Source organism: Pituophis catenifer, unplaced genomic scaffold (assembly GCF_029215685.1).
Source record: "Pituophis catenifer annectens isolate HBS135680 unplaced genomic scaffold, rPitCat1.0.hap2 SCAF_3, whole genome shotgun sequence".
In the NCBI taxonomy this organism is placed as follows: domain Eukaryota; kingdom Metazoa; phylum Chordata; class Lepidosauria; order Squamata; family Colubridae; genus Pituophis; species Pituophis catenifer.
Window position 1 is genome coordinate 85,767,650 of NW_027256883.1, and position 26,756 is coordinate 85,794,405.

The following is a 26,756-nucleotide window of genomic DNA, read 5'->3' on the forward strand; positions in this document are numbered from 1 at the left end:
GTACTAAATGCATCCATCTGGCTGACAGTCTTAACTGGGGCTTATTTTGGGGGTAGGGCTTATATTACGAGCATCCTGAAAAATCATCCTACAACTTATTTTCTGGTTGGGTCTTATTTTTGGGGAAACAGGGTTAAGTCTTATTTGGGGGGGGATACAATACTAAATGCATCCATCTGGCTGAAAATCTTAACTGGGGCTTATTTTGGGGGTAGGGCTTATATTGCAAGCATCCTGAAAAATCATCTTACAACTTATTTTCCGGTTGGGTCTTATTTTGGGGAAAACAGGATATGTGTTAAGTTAAGAATAAAACTGTATAGTTAAGAATAAAACTTGCTTTCAGTCTAAGCAGTCTCTGCTTGAATAGGCATCCTGTGATAGCATAAGTGTGTTGCAAATGGATAAAGGTCTCTAAATACCATAACTTGAATGACAGCAACTTCAACAGACAGTAGTCTACTCAAAGACACCCTTAAGGATCACACATTAACAAATGTGTTATATGTTGTTATTTGATCGTTTGAAATGAAGAACTAAGCCCTAGATGTAAGCTGCAGAAGAACTATCCAATTTTTATATATATATATATATAAAAAAGCTGAACACACAAGGAAATCGAAGACAACTGCCCCCACCCACCCCCCATCCCACCCCACCATAGACTAAAATAAAAGGGATGGGAAAAATAAGTTGAAAGAAAGAAGCTGTTCTGGTTAAAAGCGTAAGATTAATCCTTCTGATTTTGTAAAATACACTCTGACCTAGAATCTAAAAACGAATAAATAATGTCTCAATATTTTCTCTCTCTCACTGGAACCTGTTATCACAGCTGGACTAAAAGGATTTCTCAAGGTTAAATAAACCTTGGACGTCTGTTATGTTAAAATCCTCTCACAATGTTTTTCTCTGGTTTTGTTTGTAGTATTTGGTTGGTTGGCTGCTCTAATTATTGTGTGTCTAAGTTTCTGTGAATATACACACAGCACTGAATTGTTAAAGAAAACTTAAATTGCTTGAAAGTTAAGAAATATCCATACATTAATAGAAAGATTTCATTTATGTGTAAAGCTTTGTGATGCACGTGAGAAAAAAAATATACAGTAATGTTCTCTTGGGACCTATTCTGATGTAACTTCAAACTGAAATCTAATGCTTTTTATTAAACCACCAGGAAGCCTATGATTCACATGATATTTTCTGAACCTACATTTCAATTCACTTTTGCTGTTAGCTACAATTTATTGTTTATTCCTAGCAAGTAGAGTGTAGTTTGAATTTGACCACTGATGAGCATAAACAAGGACTCAGTACTAACTTACATTTAAGTGTTAACCAAATTTTTCATTTGTTTTGTATAAACCACAAAGCAAATGTTGTGTTTGTGAATGAAGTACGGAGCAGTGTTTCAAATTGTTCCCTTTGAGGATTTATTAGTATAATCCAGGATCATGTAACACATTTTTTGCAATCCCTCAAATCCTCAAAATTGTACCAGGGACATTTGATGAAAAGATATATATTAGCAGTAATGCAATTACAACTAATTTATGAGAAAAATAAATTGATGTGGTAAACATCCAGTTTGCTTAACCCACCAATTATCAATGAAAGAAAAAGGTCAGAATCTCTGAAAACAAGAAACATGACCTGAAAATTCTCAGCTTGCTCTTTCTATTGATATCATCCCATTGCTTCCATTGTCTCTGTAGCTCTCAATAATGGTGTAGGATTAAAAAATAACCATATTGGCTACAAAAAGATTCCACGCCCTTGGCAAAATGCCAAATTAAGGATCTGAACAAGCCTTGATTTTAATCTTAAAGAATTGTCTTCTCCTCCATGCTCATTAATAGCGCATTCCCTTTTAATAAATGTATTATGGGAGTTGTTTATAGAGGAATCAGAATAAATAAATGTTGTAATAATGATAAATCAGATATGCCTTGTAAGTGGTATTGCAGGTTTGACAAGAAATGGGAGTATGAGAAATGTTTTCCAATTTTATTGGCTCAATTGTGTATTTAATGTCTTTTTATATACATTTTTTTAAAAAATTGCCCTGGCATCAGGTGTAAGGGATGAAATTTTTGTAACATTTTGGAAACTATATAGCAATGGCAGTAAAGTTACATTGATTAGAGTATTTTAGTTTCAATAGAGCAGTATTTCTCAATCTTGGCAAGCTTAAAATAATGGACTTCAACTCCTGGTTGGGGAATTGTGGAAGTTGAAGTCCAGCCATCTTAAACTTGCCAAGGTTGAGAAACATAACTGTAGAGCAGCTAAATCAGCAGTCTGGTTTTTCATAAAAACTAAGCTCCATCAATTGGCCTTCAATAAAAGGTTTGGGAATGTATTGTAATATATTGAGTAAAAACTTTTTCTGAGCGCTTGTAGGAAATGAGATTTGGAAAGAGTATGGATAATATGAGTCACTAGTAGATTTATTTTGCTGTAGCTTGGGTTTATTCTGCAGAACTGTATAACCATAAACATTGGAAAGATGATTGGTCAAGAACGATGTGAAAATTTTGGCACAATCCTCAAAGAAGTATTTTTCTTATTCCTATTGTAAACCCACTTTAGCTTTTGGGCCACTGAAAAGATATATGTGAGTATGTGTCAAGTGCTACTGTTTTAAAAGGTGTCTCAGTGAGCATCTCACAACCTTTGCTTATTGGTTAATCAATCAGAAGTGCTGGCTTGATTTTAATCCATTATTTTAGCTTTAAAATATTCCCAGTACTGTACAATGCTTGGTAATCTAACTGTATTTACAGCTGAATTTAAATTAACCCTTATTACTTCGAGAAATGAAGAGGGGTTAAGCAAGTGGCAATCAAGTCCAAGAGGGCCTTTGCATAAATTCATTTCTATGCCAGTTGTGACTGGTCCTTGATTGGAAGTTGTTGTTCATTCTGAGTTACTCTTAGTTGCTTTTTGACTGGGCTATTGCAATGCACTCTATATGGAACTACCCTTTAAAAGCAAAAGAGGATTTTTTTAAAAAAAAAAACTGGTCCAGAAAACAGCAGCCCATGCAGTACCCATGCAGGTACACTTACATAATGAGATGTACTGATTCCCATTAGATTTCCAAGTGCAATTGAAAGTGCAGGTTGTCCACTTTAAAGTTCTGCATGGACAGATAATTTGATTTTTTAAAAAACTGCTTTTATTATTATTATTTTAAGTAGCTATATAAAAGTGTATTTTGATGCTTTTAACTTTGGCTGTGTAAATTCATTGTGACTTTGTATGTATATTGTTTGTGTGTCTATATAAATAGAAAAATATGCATATGTGGCATTGCTTATCCTTCTGTCAAAAGCAGTATTGCGATGATGTAACTCAGGTTCAACCCCATTTGAACATCACAGAAAGATAACACAATACTATATCTGTTATTTTGGCAAAAGCAGCTGGAACTGTGAACACATAAAATTTGTCCAGGAAGATGTACTCATAGTAAAAAGAAAGCAGTCGACAACTGCTTCTCTAGAATTAAAGAGTGGGAGGACACACGTCCAGTAGGAGGACATGATAGCTTGTTCTTTGGACTAACTACCTTGTGGACTGTTGTCAAAGTACCTTGATCCAAACAGGATTTTCTTAACTGGTTTAGAATCAAATCAAATTCTGCACAGAAAAGAAGCAGCTGAAAACCAGTTTGGCGTAGGGCTTAAGGCTCCAGGCTGGAAAGCAGGAGACTATGGGTTCAAGTCCTGCCTCAGCCAGGAAAGCCAGCTGGGTGACTTTGGGCCACTCATTTCCTCTCAGCCCAACCCATTTCACAGGGAAAATAGAAGGAGGAAGTGTTGGAGTTCACCACCTTGAATTATTTGTATAAAATAATTTTATTCAGGATAAAAATAAATACAAATACGTAAGGTAAATGCAAATGTGCCCAGTGACATACTGCTACTTTTATTGGATTGAAAAGCTTCCAAAAGCTGTTTTGATGTAAGATAGTTACATTACATTCTTAAATAATCTTTACTGATCATATATATGGGATTTGGAACTGGATGTATTCTTCAACTGATGATGGTATGGTATGTAGAAGGAGATTGAAGGGATGCAACCTGCCCTTCCAAATTCATGGATAAGAGAAAGAGAGGGGAGCAGAAAATAAGGTAGTGTCTGCAATTGATTACATTTCAGCAAATTGATTGAGTTCACATTTTTAAACTGAGTTAAAGATGTAATCAAGTCAATATTGAATATCTTAATTGAATATTATCATTACCTTCTCTGGTTTTGCTTCTTTCAGTGCCTCAAAAGAAAGTTCTATTGGATCACATTAGGTCATATATTTATTTATTCATGCACCTCACTTGTAATTCCTGATTCATTTCTTTCCATTTGACTCCTACCTTCAAAATTATGCAGCAACTTGCATTTCATCATAGTTCATACCTTGCTATACACTTGCTTCTCCATCAAGTATCTTTCTTGCATCCCTTGTAGCCATAAAGTCAGCTCCAAATATTAACATTGAAGTTTCCCAGATTATTGACCATCACTATACCTTATAGATCAATTCATGGGAGAAAACTCTACTGTGTGAAGAAGCATTTACTTTTAGATTGCCTTGGATTATTGACTATTGAGCTCCGTTAGATGATCTTGGATTATTCGGAAGGCGAGGATTTTTTCCTCTCTACTTTTTCCACACTCATCTTCATTTTTAATACCACGATTTTTTTAGAAGAATACCAAATTTGTTAGAGTTTTTCCAGGAGTAAACTTTTCTAGAGTTTCCAAGTTTATGACAACTTTTTTGAGCCATGGTAATCAAACCTATGCACTGTATTCCAATTGTGATTGCATCAGAAGTTTCTAAAAAACATTATATTCTGTTAATATTATGTTTCATTGCTAGTGATCCTTAAATTGGGAGCGTTTCTCTTTCAGTGTGGCATTGAATTATCCACTATTACCCCACAATCTATTTCCTGATGTCTTGATTGATTACTGTCAGGTGAAATGCAACTGCAATTTTTAATTTTGTCTCCAATATTTGACTACATTCAATAGAACAATTAAATTGAAATAATTCTTTTTTTTTAATGTCTTCATCTCCCACTTTGGCATGGAAAAAAGTATATTGCTAAATCCAGAGTAATAGTGAATTGATTTCCCAAACTCTTTTTTTCAGGGCCAAAATACTTACATTTTGACTTTAAAGGCAGGAAAGTAATTGAGAAAGTAAATTGATACCTGAGTGTTATTCCCTTAGCCTGAAAATTGAGTACTCAAACAAGAGAATATTCTGCTCTATGTAAGATATTAACATCTGAAGAAAAAGGCTAGTTTGAATCTCATGTTCTTGATGTGTCGATTCTCCTCTCAGGGCAGTTATTTTTTATTTTTTATATGGTGTAATATTGACTTGTCTCTGCTTACAAATAAAAATGAAATAATTCCGATGCAGGTTTACCATTAGAGTAAAAATTAGACTTTAATTTGTATAAATTTCTAACGAGATCTTGTGTTCTCTTGGAATTTTACAGGTTTAGTCCCTAGCTAAATCATGAATCATGGCAGTATAATTTAATTGCTTGATCACACTTTTTCAACACAGAGAAACTTTTGACTCTACCAGTACTGATGACTGCCTGAGGTTTTTTTGTGCTCTTTTTAGAAAGCCACAAACAAATTGTAGTTTATAGGGTGAAAAAGTAAAATGGAAAATGACTACAGAGGCAAATAGCCAAAGAGGTTGTAAAAAAAAATCAAGGTGTGAAAATGACCTTTATGTATAAAGGTACTATAGAATATCCGATGTTGCATTAATCAAAAGAAACTCAAACAATGAGATTAAGAAAGATTTACATTTGAAAAAAACAGACAAAAGTTGCATATATGTATGTAGTTTTTCTGTTCAGCAAGATTACCTGTAAACTTTTAATCTGCATTTAGAATATAATATTTTTACCACTCATTTATAACACCCAGATTTATTGGTACATATTTTATTGTACATGACCTAAAGTTCCTCTTTGGAGGAGCTGGGCAGTTCAGAAATGTAATAAATAAAAATAAATACATTTATGTGACAACTAGGACAAAAGAGTAAAGGGTAAGGATCAGTGAGAACTACAGTAGTACAGAAGTAAAACCTTCATTTAATGGACTAATAGGGGAATGGGTACCTATTAAAAGAGAATGTTTATTAAATTAAATTTGAATGAAATTTAAAATATTTTACCTATGAGTAAAATAGGAATATTTTACCATAAATGATGGATGAGATTTTACACAAGCACAGACAGATGTTGTCCATTGCATCTGAAATCTGCTAAATCAAAGTCTGTTAAATGGAGAATTTACTTTAGGAGTAAGACCTTCTAAAGTAGTCCTCTTCCTTCTTTGACTTTCAGAGAAAGAGTTCAGTTCCTAGGTCAGTCTTCTTGAGTCAGATGTGATGTCTTCTGTTCTTGTTGGTTCTGCCCCCAATTCTTGCTACCCACTGCTTGTCTAATTAGAAAAAGCTGAGAAACTGTTAAAAGGAGAAGAACAGACATCAATATAAGAACTGAAAGTAGGAGCCAAAGAAGAGTTAGGAGAATCACATTCAGAGGCTATGCTGTTTGGCAAACTTGTACAAGAAATCTGCAGCCTCGAGCAGTATAGTTAAGACAGCTGAAATGTGAGTTCTTCAGACTCATATGAGGTTGAGGTTCATATTTAATTAATGCAAATTATAGTTTATTTCTGTTTAAGAAGCCCCAAAGTTTCATGGCAAATTATCAGGCCCAAGCCCAGATAAAATGAGATCCAATCAAATCCAACCCTTTATTTGCTTAAATCTAATAGACAGAATCTTGCCAAACTAAAGCTGTAATATTCTAACCTTCTCAATATATGCTGTAAGATTCTAGGGTGTGGTTATCCTAAACCTCTTCTCCTCACCCCATCCAGCACAGCCTCTTGATTTGAGTCTCCTGGGAAAGCTCTGAGTTGGCAAAATCTTCCCCCTCTGCTGCTACAGGTGCACATTCCATTACACCCACATAGTTATCGCCTTTATATGAACAAGGTTTTTAATTTTATTTGTTTAATTAGGAAGTTCCTCTGTATCATTACAACAAAATTACAGCTACTGTCTGGATGGCATATATTGAACAAGCCAGCCTGAGTAGACCTTTCAAAGACATTACTACTGTATATATAAAGGATGCTCCTTTCTGTTACATGAATAATGCCTGCAGAAAGGGAATGAAATCTGGGACAGAGAGAGAGAGCGAGAGCATCAAACTGTCAGCTATAAAGTTTGTCACCAATAAAATCAGAAGTTCCGTGTTCCAATGCCCCTGTATACAGTAAATTGGCTATTCGCACCCTGAAAGACAATAGAGAGTTTCTTCTGTGGATACATAGAAATGCTTTTATATCACCAACCTTATAATATGTAGAATATCAACAAACTCAAATTAGTATAAATGTATAAATTAGTTTCAGGGATTTCTATCAAGCCTACAATTTTCTGATGCATGACCATTTATGCTTATTATATGTGTATAATAATATGTGGCATATTCCTCCAAAAACTTTTTTACAAACCTCCCCCCCCCCACACCTAATTTTAGGACTTAGATTCCTCTAATCGAACTATCACTTATACACCAAAAGGATGAATATTAATTGCAGTTATTTGATTGACAGTCATGAGGGTGGTTTTGGATAAGAACTGCTTGATTCTCCGAATGTTTACTCCGAATCTCTTTACTTATAGTAAAGCTTTCTGAATGCAATCCAAGTTATTCTTAAACTGGTTCTCAGAAGGTTTTTATCATTGTTCAAAGAAATGAAACATTCAGCTGTGCATACATGAGATGTGATGCTGCCTTTGAGCTCTGGCAGTTCCAACATCTGCTTTGTAAGGCTGATAATGAGAGCTCACACTTACATCACAGACATGGAAAGATTTTAAAAGATGTATAAGATTGTATCCCCAAAGCCGAGAGCTGTACAGACTCTTCTTTTCAGGGACCACCTCTGTTCAATCACATAGTTGTCCCATCAGGTCTGGCAGGAGGGGCATGCTTGGGTCCTATTAGACCCCAAGAAGAGGGCCTTTTCTGTCATTGTCCTTGCCCTTTCAAGCATCACCTCTTGCACATTAGATTGACTCCCAACACTTCTAGTTTTCTCGATGGCCCTAAAAATGTCATTTTGCAATAGGCACGGGGACCTGGGAGCATGATATTGCTTGTGCTATGGCTATATTGATGGATGCTGGACTACCTCAGCAATGAATGTTGTAGTATGTGTTTTGAGTTATTTTTATTGTTCTTTTAATTGCTGTGTTGTTTTGATGTTTTTATATTTTTTTTAAATTGTGGACTGCGGGAAATCATATATTTGAGATGAGAGGCTGTACAAATTGAAATAATCAACAAACACTGGAGTTGAAGGACAAGTAAAAGAAGTTGGGTTTCAGATGGAACTTAGGCTTTTCCATGTGGAACCACTTTTACCTGTCCCATCAGGTCAGGATTGGCAGTCCAGCTGAGGATTTGGCTCATGCTGGGTCAGTAATTCTTGGAGTTGAAGTCCACAGCTCATAAAGGGACATAGTTGCCCACTCCTGCCTTTGAGTCTAATATTGCAGGATCCCAGAAGCATGTCTTCTTGATGGCAGCACTTGTTGTCTGGAATGACATTCCCACAGAGATCAATATTGTTCACACCCTTAATGATTTTCCCAAAATTATTAAAAATCTGGTTGTTTTCTCAAGCATTGGGATAAGATGATTGTGGAGCTCTGGTTTATTATTGTTGCTGCAGGTTTTTGTTTTTGATATTGATATTGAGTTAGCCTTCTAGTCAACTGTGTTTTTTTAATGTTTTTTTTCCTTGTTTTATTTGTAAGCCATCCAGAGTCATTGAGGAGTTAGGTAGCCTCAAATATGAATAATAAATATGTACTTTTGGATTAGGATTTCTAGGTTTGATTTTTTTAACTAATAGATTTCATGATTGAAAAAACTGTAAAACCCTGAGTGAACTCAGAGAAAGTTTTGAAGAACTGGGTTCTCTAGTGTAAATAATTTCTCTGATAATTTTCAGGATAAAATACTGATTTTTTTCTCCTCTACTCAGAACATTTCTGAGTACAAATGCTTTGCTTTCTTTTTAAATAAAGTTATTTCATGCTTAACTGGGAAAAGTAGAGTTAAATTAGAATCAAAATTATGGGCATATTGATGGAATTTTTTTAAAATTTTCAAATGTATGTTTTTATTTTACAGTAGATACAGGTTTAAGTCATATATACATAGGGTGATTTTACTTTGCATTAATTTGTTGGGTACTGTCCCTGTAAAATTAAGAAGCTGGCAATTGATGCAGTTTATATTTTAATGAACATCTACAAGACTTGTGTGTTTTTTTCAAAAGCAAAAATAGAATTCATGTTTTTAAAATTGCCCAATTTTAATGATGTTGTCGTTTTTTATTTTTTCAGGTATATACGTACAAACAGAGATCACTTACACACCAAAAAGTTACACCTATGCAGCCTACAAGCACAGATGGTCTGGAAGATATGGCAGCACTGATAGATCTCCATGAAGGTGCAATCATGTACAATTTATTCCAGCGATATCAGCAAAACAAAATTTATGTAAGTGCCTAGAAGAGCAGAATAAGACATGAATTTTTCATGAATGATCATATTAATCTAGCATTAAGAACATTTTCCTTGCAGGGTACATAGTGTAAATATGGTGTAAGGTATATGGCAATTTGGTGGAAATGATTCCTTAATACTGTTACCAACCCCAATAGATGAATAGCCATTTTAGGCTATTCAGATGGAGACATTTTGTCTAGTCAGTCTAAAATGGTGAAATTATGTTCCTTCTTTTTTTAGTAATAATCTACTTTACTATGCTTAAAGATCAGTCCATATTAATGATAAAAACTAGGATTGTTATGTCATACAGTGAAAAGCAACAGCCTTTTTTTTGTTGTTTTTTTTTGTTAGCCTCTACCCTGACATATCCACTTTAAGGAGTTGGAATATAATTCTTTATTCAAAGATACAACTATAATTTTCAGATAATTCAACTCAAAATTCCATTAATTTGGGAGTAGCAAAATTCTCATTCTAGGTATTTCTTTCAAGCCCAGAGTGGCATAGAGTGGCATCTTATGTTCACATACTAGATCAGTACTGTTCTTGTTATTTGATGGTTAGATTTCCAGGGACAATATTTAAATGCTACTCTGATATGTAGTTCCTAGGCTTGAAAATATAAATTGCTAAGACTGTTATTTGAGATGCTTCATCTAAAATAAAGAAACTTGTCTACATCATAAGGTAAAGACTGTAATTTTTTTTGGCATTCAAAAGCCTGGTTCCAAAATTAGATGTGCCAGCGGTTTGGTGGTTACGTGGCTTGCTTTATCAAGGACAGTATGTCTGAAAAGTATTGTAGAAGTTACTCTTTCATGGGATAGTTGCACTTTACACCAAAAATTTTGGGGGAAAGAGAACTTAAAACCACATAAGTACATATGCAATATAGTTAAAGGCAAGGGCAGTCTAATTATGGTGTTAAGAATTGGCTCCGAATCTATTTGTTTCCCACAGATTGCAGACTGTCAGCTGGTTTGGGTAAATACAAGCTGAAATGAGGTCAAAACAGCATGAAAGAAAGTGATTGAAACAAGTTTATGTTAGAGCTAAAAATAAAAATGATTAATAAATCTTGCAAATGATTCCTCTGTGATTCAAGCCAAAAGCATTGCATGTATTCTTCTAGGCATAACCAAGAGGTTAATGAAGATTTTACCATATGGAACAAACAGTTTATCAATTATGAATTTTATCTCCGTACTATTGGATGAAAGAGTTCCTCCTGTTTGTGATATTGATTTCTTTTATAAAGGTAATAGTTTAAGATAGCTTTGTTTTTAATGTGTGCCTAGTTCTCAATGCCTACTTGTTTGTCTAGTGAATATTCCTGAAGGAAAATTCAGGAAATAGGCAGAGAACCTAAGAAAAGATTTTAAGGGATATCAAGGCCTAAGTATGGTAGTAAAGGGATAGTTCAGAGAAGAAGAGAGAGAAAAAGGTGGCCTAGATCAAAGGAAGAACAAATGGTAAACAATGCCCATTCTATTTCTCTATATATTCCTAATTTTTATGGCTGTTTGGTCCATTGCACTAATTTTATTTAAACATTCTAGGTGCGTTCTGTATTTGGATGACTTGTTTTATATTCTAAAACTAATGAAACTTGTTTTAGCATTTAGCATCTTTAGAATAATATATTGGACAGTTATCATCAACTTTAATTGGATCTCCATTTGCTTTATATCTTCGTTTTGGTTCAATAAACTCTTCTAATAACACTTGATCCATCTAATTATGGAATGCTTTTCAGTCTAGTTTTATTCTCAAGAGAGATCTTTCAGGGAGCTAATGACTATATATTAATGATAAATGAAAGAATGAATTGTTTTATTCTCTTTTGGCTTCTAGCCAAATGCAAAAAAGCATTTTAGACATTCCAGTCTTTGTTATCTTAATCTACTAAATATTGTTTTAGAAGTATCTATATTCTAGATACTTGCTTTGGCATACTAATTCTGATTTACAAGTGAGCTTAAATCCCTTTAATATTTTGGAAGCCAAAATTAAATGTGGATGATGGGTGATTTACCTATGACAAAAGTAGAGGCTGTGTGTTTTTCTTCTTGTTGATATTTCAGCTTTTTTTTTTTTTTTTTTTTTTAGATCAAGGTAATTTTGCAGATATAAATGATCAAGGGGTTTAAATATATGACCTGTATCCCATGGCTTCATTTAAAATCTTCTCTCTCTCTCTCTCTCTCTCTCTCTCTCTCTCTCTGTGTGTGTGTGTGTGTGTGTGTGTGTGCGTGCATGTATGTTTTATTTGTTTTAGTTTTTGCAATTAAAAACACAGACCTGAGGATAGTGCATTCTCTGCTGCAAGAGGTGTCCATTTTTTCATTTCTTAGTTTTTAGTTCTGAAAGTATTACAAACAAAAATTGGAAATAACTTAATAAAGTACATGCAGAGCAGAAAATAAGCAAGATGAGTCTAGGCCAGCCTTCCCCAACCTTTCCAGCTTTGCGGGCCAATTGGGGGGGGGGTGTTCAGTGCCAGTGATGGCCGAGCATGTGCACGTGTAGCAGCTCCATTTGCATTTGCCCAGTGCTTGCACAAGTGCATCTGGGCATGCATGCTCACCCACTGCTTCCGCGGACCGGTTCTGAATAGGCCATGGCACGGGGGTTGGGGACCCCAGTCTAGGCCATATTGTGCAACAGTGCCCTATCTCTTGAAATAGAGTGTGCAACAATGTTTGCTATTTAGTTGACTGTCATATATTTGCAGGTGTGTGTGCTGCATTTCACCAAAATGTTCAAATAAATTATAAAGATACTTTCTTGAAATCCATTCTGTGTTTCCTCTGAAATAAGCACCTTTACATACTGAATTGCCTTTTGGCAATTCTTCTGAGTGAATCAAATGTTAAAACTGGTATAATAAGAATAAAGGTTCTTTAGAGTCTTGTTTCAAACCTTCCTCAACACTTCTATTTGAGTCTGTTTTGTGAAATTTATTTGTTCCAGGTGTAGAAGGGAGCAGGTAAACATCTTACTCTTTGCAGAAAAGGACATTTTTTTCTTGAATAGTATTAATTTAATTTGTTTATAGATGAATATTTTTAATACGTTGTACCTGCCATATTGCACAGCATCTTATTATGAGAACGCAATACTTGATTAAATGATTGGAGATTTCTGTAACAAATGATGTAACTACTATAGGTAGAAGCGTCTATAAACATATAATCATATGTGAAACTATTGCTTTTAAGAAAAAATGTTTGACCTCAAACACTTAACTTATAATTTAGGGAGAGAATTGGACTCTGTCCCTTACAAATTAGGTAAACAAATTAAGCATAAGGCAAACGGAAGTGTTGGTAAATCAAGGGTACTTGCATGTATGCAACCATAAATTATGACTCACTTCAGGATACAAATGAAGAAACAGCCTATCAAGTGCTGGGCTGCCTTACATATTTTTTGTACTAACTTGTGTTCAGTGGCTGACCTACTTGGCTCACAGAAAAATGAGCTTGCAAAATGGGAAGCAACAGAATGAGACAAAGTCAAACATACTGTGCCTCAAATTACAATGTAATTTGTTTTATCAATATTGATTGGGTCAAATTGCTAAAGACAGACCTTCTGTTCTCTGTATTCAGACACAGATTGCAGGAACTCAAAAACAAGACATTACTTTGAATTCCCATGCTGTTCTGTGGGTTTCCTAAAGGAATCTGGCTGACCACTACTTTTATTTTTACATTAGAAAGCATACCCTTCTACAACACCATATAATAAACTGCCTTTGAAATTCCACATTTGGCATGTTGCTTCTGTGTGTTTGCATGTGTGTCTAGGCATATACTTTTCCAAAACACAAACTAGCCTTGGGTATGCAGAATTAGTTGAATGGTACTTTTGGGTTGCAGCCAAAATCCTGAACCAGATGGACCTTTCTTTACATCCACTGGGCATTTTTTGAAAAAAGTGGTTTTTTTTAATGATATGTATCTTTGCCAACATTAAAATAAACTTTTTAGTGATTCAAAGTTATAGCCTCACTACCTTTTCAATATGTTTGGCATTTAAGAGGTTTTGAAAGTTTGTCTAAAACAAAAGTTCTAAAGAATTTGAAAAGTGAGACAACTGTAAAGTTAAATGAAGGGTCTACAACCGTGATGGTGAACCTATGGCACGCTTGCCAGTGGTGGCACGCAACGCCCTCTTTGATGGCATGTGAGCCGTTGCCCCACTTCAGCTTCGATTCTTTGGACTTCCATTCAATTATCTTCCCATGCAAACGAATAAACTTTTGGTTTGGCATCAGTGCATGAATATTTGATATAACTTATGTCCTTCGTGCAAATGCAAAAACAGCAATTATGTAACTACAAAAACAGAGAGATAATATAATTTTGGATTAAAAAAAACATTTGCCGTTAACAAAGACTGCTTTACTCCAGATGGCCTGTTGAACTGAGATTTTCCTTCATTTTGTCTTGTATTTTCTTGGAAGAGTTCTCCACTGGCTTCCTCCTTTGTTCAGGACTGTCAAGGGTCAGAAAATGAAACATCCATCTTTCTTTGCTCTTTACTCTGGATATTTAAAAAAGAATAATCTGGATTTAAATTCAGTCTTTAATGTCATCAATTGCAGTACCCATTAGGACTGCCTCATAGAATAGAATAGGAGTCCTAATAATAGGAGTCGTCATTTTATTGTGGTTCTCCTTCCTTCAGGGATTCTTTCAGCCAGTGTTGATAGAGGAAAGACAGTTTCTTTGTGAGGTATCTCAGAGCTCAGTTCTCTCCTCGCTTCTTTGTGAGGTATCTCAGAGCTCAGTTCTCTCCTTGCTCCTGTTGAACATATACATGCTAATGCTACATCTCAATTCTTGATTGTCCACATTATGCCTAAGATTCTGCTTCAGTTGAAAGAAGATTAAGTGACTGACTTTTAAGGCTTCCTGAATCTGGAGAGTTTCCATATTTAGTTCTAAATGAGATTGTACTCTCCCAGAGAGTGTGAGTATTCAATTTGGGACTATTCTTAACTTAGAATTCCTGCTTGAAGGACAATGCAGCTATGGCTTGAAGGGACTTTGCACAATTGTTGCCAATTGTGGCCATTCCTGGATTAGGAGACCTTCCTTACACAGTCTACATTGGGTTGCCCTTAAAAACATGAAACTATAGCTGGTCCAAAAAACAGTAGCACTGGTAGTTACAGGTACATACTATTATTTCCAAGTAACGTTGGTACTTGCTGGTGCAATTTAAGGTGCTGGTTATGATCAATAAAAGCCTCCATGAACATGGGGCCACCTGTTTCTGTCTTTGATTAGCTTGCTCTGGATCCTGTCAATGAAATAATCTCATATGTTGGGAGCCAAGAGATGTGCTTACTTTGTTGCCGTGCTTATCATATGGAATAACATTTCCTTTAACATATCAATGGCCCTTGCCTGGCTATTGTATAGTTTTGGATTGGTAGATCTTGTGAACATGACTGGTTGACTGACTTGAGGTATGTGTAAATTGAGTCTGGTTAAAATTGCTTTATGCCGTATTGTGTGTGCTGTTCAAATTCCTTGTTTAATTGTGTATGCTGCCATAAATCATATCACCTGTGGCAAAAATTGACAAAATAAATAGATTTCATTTGTCCATAATATACCTTAAAGCTTTGTCAAAAATATAAATAAAGGTGACTCTTGTTATTTGTGGTATTCAATTCCAGCTGAACAGCAAATAAGACCATGGATAAGGGATAATATTGAAAACTACTAGAAACACACAAATTTGCTGCAGATACATGAAATCACTTACTATGTTATCAAGATTTGGTGTGCATTTTCCTACCACAGTTACATAAGACAACCGATAATGGGACCACAAATAACAAGGGCTGACATTTTTCCCATTTATTTTTAATTAAAATATTTAATTTAAAAAAAAAAAAAAAACCAAATTTTGGGCAGGGAGCCTGAGAAGAATCAATGAAGATGTTCATAGGCCTACCAGTGCCCACATATTGCCTTTCCCTGCCCTTAGGCTTCTGCTGGAAAACATCCCAGAATAGGTTCTGGATTGTGTCTCACATCTATTGCATTTTATAATCCTAGGATGCAATTTTACCATATTTAACTGAAGAGTGAGCCCTATTAAAATTCAGTGAAAACAAGTTCTACATAGAATTGCTTTTACCAAACAATGTTAATTGTTTGTTTTTTTAGTTGATGAAATCAAATTATCCCCAACCTTTTGGGATTTTTTCCCCCCTTCAGAATTGGGGGTTTTCTATGCTTGTATATGCTAGACCTTACCAAATATATTTTTTAATTCAGGAATATAATGATTATAGCAGGATATCTAATCAAATCACCAAAATGTGCCTTATTTTCTTTTCTTTCAGACTTACATTGGTTCCATTGTTGCCTCAGTTAACCCCTATAAAACTATCCCAGGTCTGTACGATCAGACCACAATAGAGCACTACAGCCGTCATCACCTGGGAGAGATTTCACCTCATATTTTTGCTATTGCTAATGAATGCTACCGCTGCTTATGGAAACGTCATGACAACCAGTGTGTTCTCATCAGGTATTTTGAATAATGTATGAATTACTCCAGCTTTTGTTGCTGAATTGTGATTATGCTTAATTCTTTAAAAATGAAATACATGGAGGTATAGCTTTATTACATGATCCCAATCTCTTCTTGAAGACAAACATCTTCATATCTAATATATATCATGTGGTTATTCAATAAAAAATATGTTTCTAGTTTTATATAGTTCACTTTGGTCAATTAACTTAGACTTCATTTCATTCTGAACACTTTGATTTTCTTACTGAGTTATGTCATGCTGTGCAGAAGATTAATTTGTCACCACTAGTGAATAAGTACATTGATCAAAGAAAGACCTTTAAAAATCTCATAAATAACAGCAGCAGTAATAATGAAATTCTTGAAAGTACTGGTTGGTTTAATCTCCTTAATTGAGCTTGCTTATTTTCTCTATTGTTTAATCTAATCTACTCTTTCGTTTAATGAGGAGAAAATAGTGTGTCACTAGATTCAGTGGTTTTCTGAGATATGACATTTCAGTTATTGTATTAATGAAATGTTGCACTTCAGTTCCCTACATGTGTTAGGACACATGAAAGATCTTTATGTACAATCACTCATACTAGTAGCATCTCATAGATAGGGCTTTGGAAGAGCAGGTTGATAGGGACAGTTGCCTTGGACTTCATGCTTTGAAAGGGTCTCATCTAAAAGAAGATTAATCAATTATTATTTCAATAATTATTTCAGTGTTCTGAAACAAAAAATCAGTAGAGAATTGCATAGGATGCAGGATGCAGGAAGACAAATGATCATTGAATGAATATTGGCTTTTAAAGTTGGGGTATCGGGGGAAAATAAAAAGCCAAGAGGTGTGAATCTCCCACTTCTCTGTATGCAAATGCAACATGAACCTATATATAAAAGATTGGGGCTTTGATAGTGTGGTTGTGCCCATCATTGTAGTTTTTGAGATCCTTCTCCTGTAGAGTCCTTGCCTCAAAGTCTTAACATACCAGTATCTTCTTTGATAGGATTATTTGGGAGGCAGTGATAGCTCTGGGATCTCATTTGTATCATTAATAGTATTAATGTTTCAAATGAGTTAAATTGGATATGTTTAAATATTTGTACGTTTAAAATGCTATGCCACTTTTCACTATTTTTCCAGGGCAGCTTATAATAAACATATTCAAATGCCTGTGGGGATGAAAAGAATTTCAACTGGTTCTGAAAAGGCAATGCAGTTGCTTGATGTACTTCCCTAAGGGGGTGGGGTGGGGAGGTAATTCCAAAGTTGGGAGATTTTCATGAGAAAGGCCAACTCCTGAGTAGTCACTGAGCAAGATAACCCAAGATGATGTCATCTGTCTTCTGTCTATCCCATTTAGATATCATTCATCTCACTATCCAAATACAGGTACAGGTACAAACCCCTAAGAAGACCTGTTCCCTTTAGATAATATAGTCCCAAACTGTAAAAGCTTTTAAAGCAACTTGAGTTATTACTAGAAGCTAACATTTTTTAGTTTCTTAATTTCACCATCCTTATCATATATGTTCAACTGTACCTCTCATCACTATTAGCAGCTCGGCCTGTTCTTTATAAAGACTGATTTTCAAAAACTGCTGTGAATTGAGATGTGAAAGCACCCATCTGTGGATGATAGCTATAGAGATTACGCTAATTTTTATGGTTTTTATTTTTTAATGACTGATTTAAATGTAGGCAGGTTGCTGCAGAGTGTGGGCAAAAGCAGAAGACAGATGTTGTTGCCAGAGAAAGATGGGTGTGTTGAAACTGTCAAATGCATCTTTCCAGGGAGAGCAGAAAATCTTTTCAACAGTAGCCCAATTTTTGGCACCAGTTAATAAAACCTACCATGTTGTCCTATTAGTGAATTATTTTATTCCACATTAATTAATTAATAGTCATTAATAGTCCATTTTTATTGGCCAAGTGTGATTGGACACACAAGGAAGGAATTTGTCTTGGTGCATATGCTCTCAGTGTACATAAAAGAAAAGATACGTTCATCAAGAATCATAAGGTACAACACTGCTTATATTTCTGGATGCGGAAAAAGCTTTTGATCGATTAGATTGGCAATTTTTATTGAGAGTGGTCAATAGGATGCAATTTGGGAATTGCTTTATGCAGTCTATAAAAGCAATATATCAGGAACAGACAGCTCAGATAATTATTAATGGCAGTTTGACAGAAACTTTTAAAATTGAAAAAGGCACGAGGCAGGGATGTCCCTTATCGCCATTATTATTTATATTAACTTTGGAGTTGCTGTTAAATAAAATACGTAATGCAGATGGGATAAAGGGAATCAAAGTTAGAGATTATGAATATAAGATACGGGCATTTGCAGATGATTTGGTTATGACCTTAACTCATCCAGTGGAATCAGCAAAGGTTTTGATTGATATAATAAAACAGTATGGTCAAGTATCTGGGTTTAAGATAAACATTGGAAAAACAAAGATGATAGTTAAAAATATGACAGCTAATCAAAAAGAGGAGTTACAAAGGGTAACGGGATGTGAAATAGTTAAAAAAGTCAAGTATTTAGGAGTTTATATTGCATCTTCTAATGGTAAATTGTATAACTATAATTATGAATTGATATGGCATAAAATACAAGTTGAAATGGATAATTGGAAAAAACTACAATTGTCCTTGTTGGGTAGAATAGCAGTTATAAAAATGAATGTGTTGCCTAGGTTTTTGTTCCTCTTTCAAATGATACCAATACTAAAAAAGGATGCCAACCTGGAAGAGTGGCAGAAAGGTATTAATAAGTTCGTATGGCAAGGTAAGAAACCAAGGATAAAGTTGAAAATAATGCAGGACATACGAGAAAGAGGAGGACTGAAAATGCCAAATTTAAAATTGTACTATGAAGCAGCTGTTTTATCAGCAATTAGTGATTGGATTAATTTAACAAATGGAAGGATATTGAATATTGAAGGGTATGATCTGGTCTATGGTTGGCATGCTTATTTAGTGTATGAAAAAAGGGTGGACAGAGCATTTAAGAGTCATATACTGAGAAATGCTTTATTGCGTGTCTGGAAGAAATATCAATATAAGTTAAATGAAAAAATACCTATATGGACAGCACCCAGGCACGCAATAGAGAATACAAGTATAGAATGTAGACAGGATGTAATTACGTATAAAGATATTCTCATTATGGAGGGAGGTATATTAAAATTAAAATCTGTGAATGTGTTGAAAGAGGAGAAAATAATTCAAACATGGTTTCAATATGTACAATTACAAGCCAGATGGAGAAAAGACCAGAAAACTGGTGTTATACAAAGTGATGAAAATTTAATTAAACAAATTAGAGATCAAAGCCCAATGCATATAAAAAGATTGTATAATATACTGATAGAGATGGACTCGGAAACAGAGCTAGTTAAGGACTGTATGATAAAATGGGCGCAGAATTTTGAACAGCCAATAATGATGGAAACGTGGGAGAAAATATGGGTAACAAATGTGAAATTTACCAAAGCGCAAAATTTAAGGGAGAACTTTTATAAAATGTTTTATAGATGGCATCTAGATCCAAAAAAGTTATCTCGTATGTATCCGAATGTACAACCAAAATGTTGGAGATGTAATTGTGAGGATGCTACTTATTTTCACATTTGGTGGACATGTAAAAAGGTTAAAGCGTTTTGGATTAAAATCTGGTGGATTTTACAAAATATTCTTAAAAAGAGGTTGAAATTTACACCACAGCTGTTTCTTTTGGGTATAGTTACGGACTGTACAGTTATAGAGACTAAATTGATTTTGAATTTAATAACTGCAGCAAGACTGTTGGTGGCACAATATTGGAAGAAGCAAGATTTACCTACAATCCAAGAGTGGACAATGAAAGTTATAAATCTAGCGGAAATGGCAAAAATCTCGGCGTACCTGAAGAATCATTCAAATGAAAGATATTTAAGAGATTGGAGAAGGTGGATAGATTATATTCAAAACAAATATCGGAATAAGAAATTGCAGATAGGTTATGAATGATTATATAGATATTTAGTGTGTCTTTAAGTAATAAAGCTAGGCGGGTAATTAGGGAATTGAAGAAACAAGAGATGTGAAATGTCATAATTGTTTAGATTAGGATTGATTATGATTGTTGAAGTTTATATCCTGTAATTTGTTCTGGGAAGGGGAGGGGGGAGGGGGGAGGTTGAGGTAGGGAAGGGGGGGGGAATATGTAAACTTTTTGTAAAACTTTTCAATAAAAAAAAAAAAATCATAAGGTACAACACTTAATGATAGTCATAGGGTACAAATAAGCAATCAGGAAATAATCAATATCAATATAAATCATAAGGATACAAGCAACAAAGTTACAGTCATACACTCATAAGTGGAAGGAGATGGGTGGTGGGAACAATGAGAAGATTAATAGTAGTTCAGATTTAGTAAATATGACAGTATTTAGTTTGACAGTGTTGAGGGAATTGTTTGTTTAGCAGAGTCATGGCGTTGGGGAAAACACTTCAGTAGGGATTGTATATCATTGTTTTCTATAGTTTTAGGGCAAACAATAAAGGTGATTGAGTATGCACTGCATTCTGAGCTTTCACACATCTGAATTGGTATTGCCAGTGTTATTGATTGATTCCATTTCTGACTGAGCCGATTGCTGCTGCAGCTAGAAAGAATCACTACTTTAATTGTCTACAATGTTTTGAACCCATTTTACAAAAGATTTTGAAAGCTTAGGAACAAAAAAAAAAGCTTATGGCTTGCAAATTAGTGGATAAAAGGCTTTTGGGCAGAAATTTGCTCTAGGGGCTATGACTTTTCTAGGCTATTTAAAAAATGAAAGAGATAATAAAACAGTGATTTGAAGACATTGATGTTCAAATTTGGCATGGCTTGCTTCCAAACAGAAATACAATATCTTATCCTGATCAGGGCTTCATAGCACACTGATTATTTTATAGCTACAAATGGGGTGTTTGTTAATATCATTTATTCTATGCCATAATATTATGGGTTGTTGTACTTGCTCTCCAGAGTTGCAGTTACAATAAATTAATTGGTTGGTTAGTTGGTTGATTATAATTATACTATATGTTAGCATAATTATTTTGTTTGGTCTTCTATAAGTATAGTCAAGTAGATCATAGGAATCATAGCTATGTATTTGGTTCATTGCTCATTAAAGACAGCAAACCCCCTCTAGTGGACCTGCTTGTTATTTGTTGCTGAATTTAGACCATGCTCTAATACTATATTATTATAATGTTATTGGATTGTTGTTTTTAATTGAATTTTATTCAACTAAATTATTAGGAGTGTAGTCCTATGATATATTGCTGTGTGGTATCTAACTGTGTAATCTACAGTTGGGCAATACCTTTATTAGAACCAACTGAAATGCCATAAAAATGTAATACTATTTCCTTCTTTGGTATTTTTTAGCAGAACATATGGTGTAAATGGAAAAGTTACTCTGCGCTTTTGAATAATTTGAGCAAAAGGTGTTATTTTCATTGACTTTCGAAAACACATATAAAAGACTGAGTAATTAACTAGGAGTTTCCTCAGAGTTTAAGCCATTACCATTGCCTTTACATCACCCTCTCCCCTCATACACAGTTGATATATTTATAACATAAAGGTGGTTGACCAATGATATTTGAAATGGTTCAAGCTTCACTTAACACACTGGGAGAAAGGAGAGAAGGTGATATTCTGGAGGGGATAAACTGCAAGGGATGTTTGTACATATGTGTGATGGTATTGGTAACTGATATACGTATTAGTCTAGTGCCATATTTGATACAGGTTTTGTCTTATCCTTGTACATAGTCAGTGTCCCTTGCAGTTGCTCATAATGATTGTTGTTAATGGACAAGGCAGGTGATATAAATAAAATAATTCAGATTTTTTAAAATTCCAAAGCAGCTAAGATTTAGGGGAATGTTGTAGCAAGAAGAAATAACTTACCGATGAAGTGATTATACCCAAGGTAGCATTTATCTGGTATTGGATTTTTGCCTCTAGCTATCCTTTGAAAACCTTCAAACACTCCTGTTTTCCAACAAAAGCAAAAGAAAAACTTCATTCTGGACAAGAATCAACTGTTCATGGGAAGATTTAGTATGTCATCTCAAAATAAAAATGTTAATATGATGACTTCACTGATGATTAGAATCTTACAGAAAAGTCAAGCCCAAGGATTTATGTATGAAGTTTATTTGAAATACACTGCTTTTTTCTGTTGGTTGTGAAGCATACTGCTATTTAGAAATCAGGTTTTCAACATATTGGAATTAAGGGTTCCCATGGTGTGTATAATAATGTAGAATAACTTAGCCAAAGGGTAAGAGAACAACATAGCAGCATTAGCATGTGATACACCATTGCATTTTGCATCTATAGCCAGCAGTAGCACCAGGACGGTGCATGGTCCGGTTGCTTATTTTAGGAATATTTGCTGCTGAACATTGTTTTTCTCGCTTCTTTTTGTGTAGGGTACCATGCATCTCTCACTGATAGTTTAGGACCATTGTTTAGGATAAGGGCAGTTATTAAAACCTGTGTTTTAAGATGTGAACTTACAATGCAGGTTGTCCTTGACTTGCTGTAAACCTATTTGTTTAGCATAAACAGTGTAAAAACCATATAAAAGCTTGTAAAAATGACATAGATGTTCACTGCTCCCAGGTCGAAAGCCTTTTTCATAAGAAGATATTTATCTACATCCATCAAATGCCCATCTTTTCATAAGGTGTTTGGTCTGACTAACTGTAGACTTGTTTTCTTTTTTGTCTTCCAGTGGTGAAAGTGGTGCTGGTAAAACGGAGAGCACTAAGTTGATTCTCAAGTTTTTGTCTGCCGTAAGCCAGCATTCTCTGGAACTCTCTTGTATGGAGAAAATAGCTAGTGTTGAACAAGCAATTTTGGAGAGCAGGTATAATGTGCTGTGGCATTTTTTAAGGAAAACAATAAAGATTTATTGAAGGAAGTTATTTCAGCATAAGCTTGCCTGCTTGCTGATAGAATACAAAACTATTAGCAGTATCAGGGATGAGTACAATATTTCCATCAATAAAATTTATTATAATTTTATGGGACTCATAAACACTTAATAACTTTTTTCTTTTTTTCTTTTTTTTTTTACTGCAGCCCAATTATGGAAGCATTTGGCAATGCAAAGACTGTTTACAACAACAACTCTAGTCGCTTTGGGAAATTTGTTCAGCTAAACTTCTGTCAGAAAGGCAATATTCAGGGAGGAAAAATTGTAGACTGTATCCTATATTTTCTGTGCCTTGTAATTGTTGTATGAGCTGTGTGTGTGTGTGTGTGTGTGTGTGTGTACAGACACACACACACACACACACACATAAGGCAGCTTGACTATTTTATTTTTTTCCAAAGTTACACATTAGAATATTAGAAACTCTTTTTCTCTCATGGTTTAATGTAGGAAGCTGTATTGAAAAAAATATTAGGAAATCTACATTTTTATTTTTTTGTATCACTCATTTGTTTTAATCTTCCGAATAAAACTGTTCCAACTGAATGATTAGATGGCAACATTTGCCTAGGGAAAGCTAAAATACAGCTCTAGATTCAGCTTTATAAATCAAATAAATAATCCACTCGATTCTATTGTGCAGTATGTCAGCGAGTGAGTGATTAATCTGAGCCAGGTTTGCTCTAAATAATCCTAGATATGTTTCTCTTTTTCAGTCTGTGTTGGTCCTGCTGCCTAGCTCAGTAGGAAAAAATTATATTAGGAGGATATTATTTTCTATTAATACTTCTTAGTGTGGAAGTAACTAATCCTTTTAAAGTGGATATATTTTTCTGGATTTTTAAATATTGCCAGAACGATTGGTAGTACTGTACTAATTCTTCATAGCAAACAAAAGATGTGTGTGTGTGTGTGTGAGAGAGAGAGGGGGGGGAGGGAGAGTGTTTTACATATTATGTCTGGATCTGTTTTTTGTATAATTTACTTAATTCTTTTACAAATATATTTTATCATCAGATATTGAGCTCAGCTGCCAATAAAGAGATAGTCATTAATATTTATATATAATAAATGAACTTTTAAAATTAAAGGAAACTAATACAAATGAACATTCTTCTGAATACATACTAACAAAAATAATATATAGATTACAATTTTTACAAGTTCAACTGAACCATTTTGTTCCTTGACCTATTCACTTGATGCCTCCTAAAGATTTATTAGAAAAGGTAACTTATTTGTTTTTTTTTCCTAATATTTTGAATTGTTTAAAAATGTAAAAAATTTTGCTTAATATATTTCTAAATGTTTTGTCTCATAGAATCGAGTAGTAAGGCAAAATCCAGGAGAGAGAAATTATCATATATTCTATGCCCTGCTGGCAGGGATTGAGGGAGAAAAGAAAGGTGGGACTCGGTTTTGTATTCAAACAATGGCTCTTTCCAAAAGAAGTAACTTTTTTTTTCAGAAAACATTCTTTGTTCGTATGATGATAACAATCATGAAAATTTGAACTCTTTCTTGCCCATGCTCTAAATCCTATTAAACATAAGAAGCTGAATCATGAGGGAATAGCAGCAGGACAGAGAATTTATTGAATAGAGTAGAAACAGTATAGGAAATAGCTTTTTTGTAAAATGGGAGACAGGAGAATATGCTAGTGTACTTTATGGTGTCCACATAATATTCTACCAAGACATTGAGTGACATGTCCCTATATCACTGTCCATAACATATATAACACGTAACAAATCCATAAGCACGTTGTTATGTGGCGGGCAACCTATTTTAATCTATTTCCATACTTCAGGTGCAGTTATAAAGCAACATTAAAAATAATTGAAACAAACTTTGATGTACATACACACATTGTAGTCAGGTTCTCCAGGCTTTGGGGATTAATGCCAGAGTATTGATTAGGTTTTATGCATATATTTCACCCATTGACCCAGCATGGCTTCTTCAATTCAGCAATTCCAGCAATATTGGGGATCTCTGTAGAAGTTGCTGTGTGTGGCCTGGATCAGTTGTCTATCTGGGTGGTGGATCATACCCAGCTCAACAAGTAAGCAAGGCAGACCAATCACAATAGAGACAACACCATTCCCAGCACCCATTTAATTGGCACCTCCCAGGAAGACTCCAATCACTAACCCACCCGAGTTTAAATCTTACATAGATTGCAGTTACAATCCCTACTTCTAAACTGTTTCACTGAGACAGTCTTGCTGAGACGTTGGGGGTCAGGGGTAAGGACATCTGTAGAAAATTCTATCAGTACTTTGATGCTGATTTCCAGAAAATCATCGATGTGTAGAATAAGTTTGAGTTCTTTATTCCAAGAAATCTGTACAAATTCTGATTGTTACTTCTCTTGTAGATTTTAAGCAAATTTGAATATTAGATTTAACATGATAGAAATGTTTTTCCTTTATTCAGCTGCATTTTACCTATCTGCACCTGAGAACTATCACTACCTGAACCAGTCTGGATGTGTAGCAGACAAGACAATCAATGACACAGAAGCATTCAAAGAAGTCATTGTGAGTTTGACCAGTTTTTTCATCCTTTCCCTTCAAGGTCCCATCAAGGGAAACCATAGGTATTTCCAATAGAAGATAATATATGTAGCTCAGGGTTGTATTACAGAGTTTTTGGTACTCTTAGTTTAATTGTTTGCAGATGATGCCTGATAATGATGGGTTTTTATTCTGATCTGAATCTCTTCTCCTTGCAACCCAACATTGAAGTGGAAAGAAATAAGGAAAGGCTTCATGTGGCCAAAACCATGCTAATTTTGGAGAAACATGTCCTTCTGAAGAGATTTTTTTGAGACTCTTCATTTATACTTGGATGGTACGATGATGATACAAATGAGATACTTGGATGGTATTATGTGATACGAATGAGCTCAAAGGCTCAGTCATATTGTGTGTCTTTTCTAGATGGCAATGAAAGTGATGCAGTTCACCACTGAAGAGGTACGAGATGTTCTTAGGCTCCTTGCTGGCATTTTGCATCTTGGCAATATTGAATTTATTACAGCTGGTGGAGCACAGGTCTCCTTCAAAACAGGTGAAAAAATGGCTATTTTCTAAGTATAATTATGAATATCTATGTCCTATCTTTCTAGTTCAACTTTTGAGTAATTTAAATTAGAATTTAGGACAAATCACAATTAGTTTCAGTTAACTTCCTATCTCTTCAGTCCTCTAGATCTGTTTTTCATTGGCATGGATTGACTCTGAAATGTAATTTAGATAATTTGGAGAATGGCATTCCATAAGAAAAAGACTCTGTTGAGGGAAAGTAATACTTATGAATGGCAATTTGCTTATTAAGTTTTTTTTATCTTCCCAAACAATACTACTGTATTTTTAGTAGCTCTTTCTGTTACTATAATTTGTTGCTCTATTGTTCTTAGCTCTGAATAGATCTGCAGAGTTACTTGGGCTGGACTCAACACAGCTAACTGAAGCATTGACACAGAGATCAATGATACTCAGGGGAGAAGAAATTCTAACACCTCTTAATATACAGCAGGTAAAATCCAA

General features: G+C 34.6%; 1 protein-coding gene across 1 annotated transcript in view; it reads left to right on the top strand.

Annotated features, from left to right (window-relative positions):
* The window catches only part of MYO10 (myosin X), a 103,304-nt gene that overhangs the window by 7,783 nt on the left and 68,765 nt on the right, over positions 1 to 26,756 (top strand). Inside the window, exons 2-10 of the mRNA XM_070940766.1 lie at positions 9,479 to 9,637; positions 16,020 to 16,207; positions 22,999 to 23,133; positions 23,349 to 23,473; positions 24,418 to 24,431; positions 24,524 to 24,608; positions 25,642 to 25,745; positions 26,148 to 26,277; positions 26,627 to 26,745. Of these exons, the coding sequence (XP_070796867.1) occupies positions 9,527 to 9,637; positions 16,020 to 16,207; positions 22,999 to 23,133; positions 23,349 to 23,473; positions 24,418 to 24,431; positions 24,524 to 24,608; positions 25,642 to 25,745; positions 26,148 to 26,277; positions 26,627 to 26,745 (1,011 nt within the window). The 5' untranslated portion in view covers positions 9,479 to 9,526. The remainder of the gene's footprint in view (positions 1 to 9,478; positions 9,638 to 16,019; positions 16,208 to 22,998; positions 23,134 to 23,348; positions 23,474 to 24,417; positions 24,432 to 24,523; positions 24,609 to 25,641; positions 25,746 to 26,147; positions 26,278 to 26,626; positions 26,746 to 26,756) is intronic.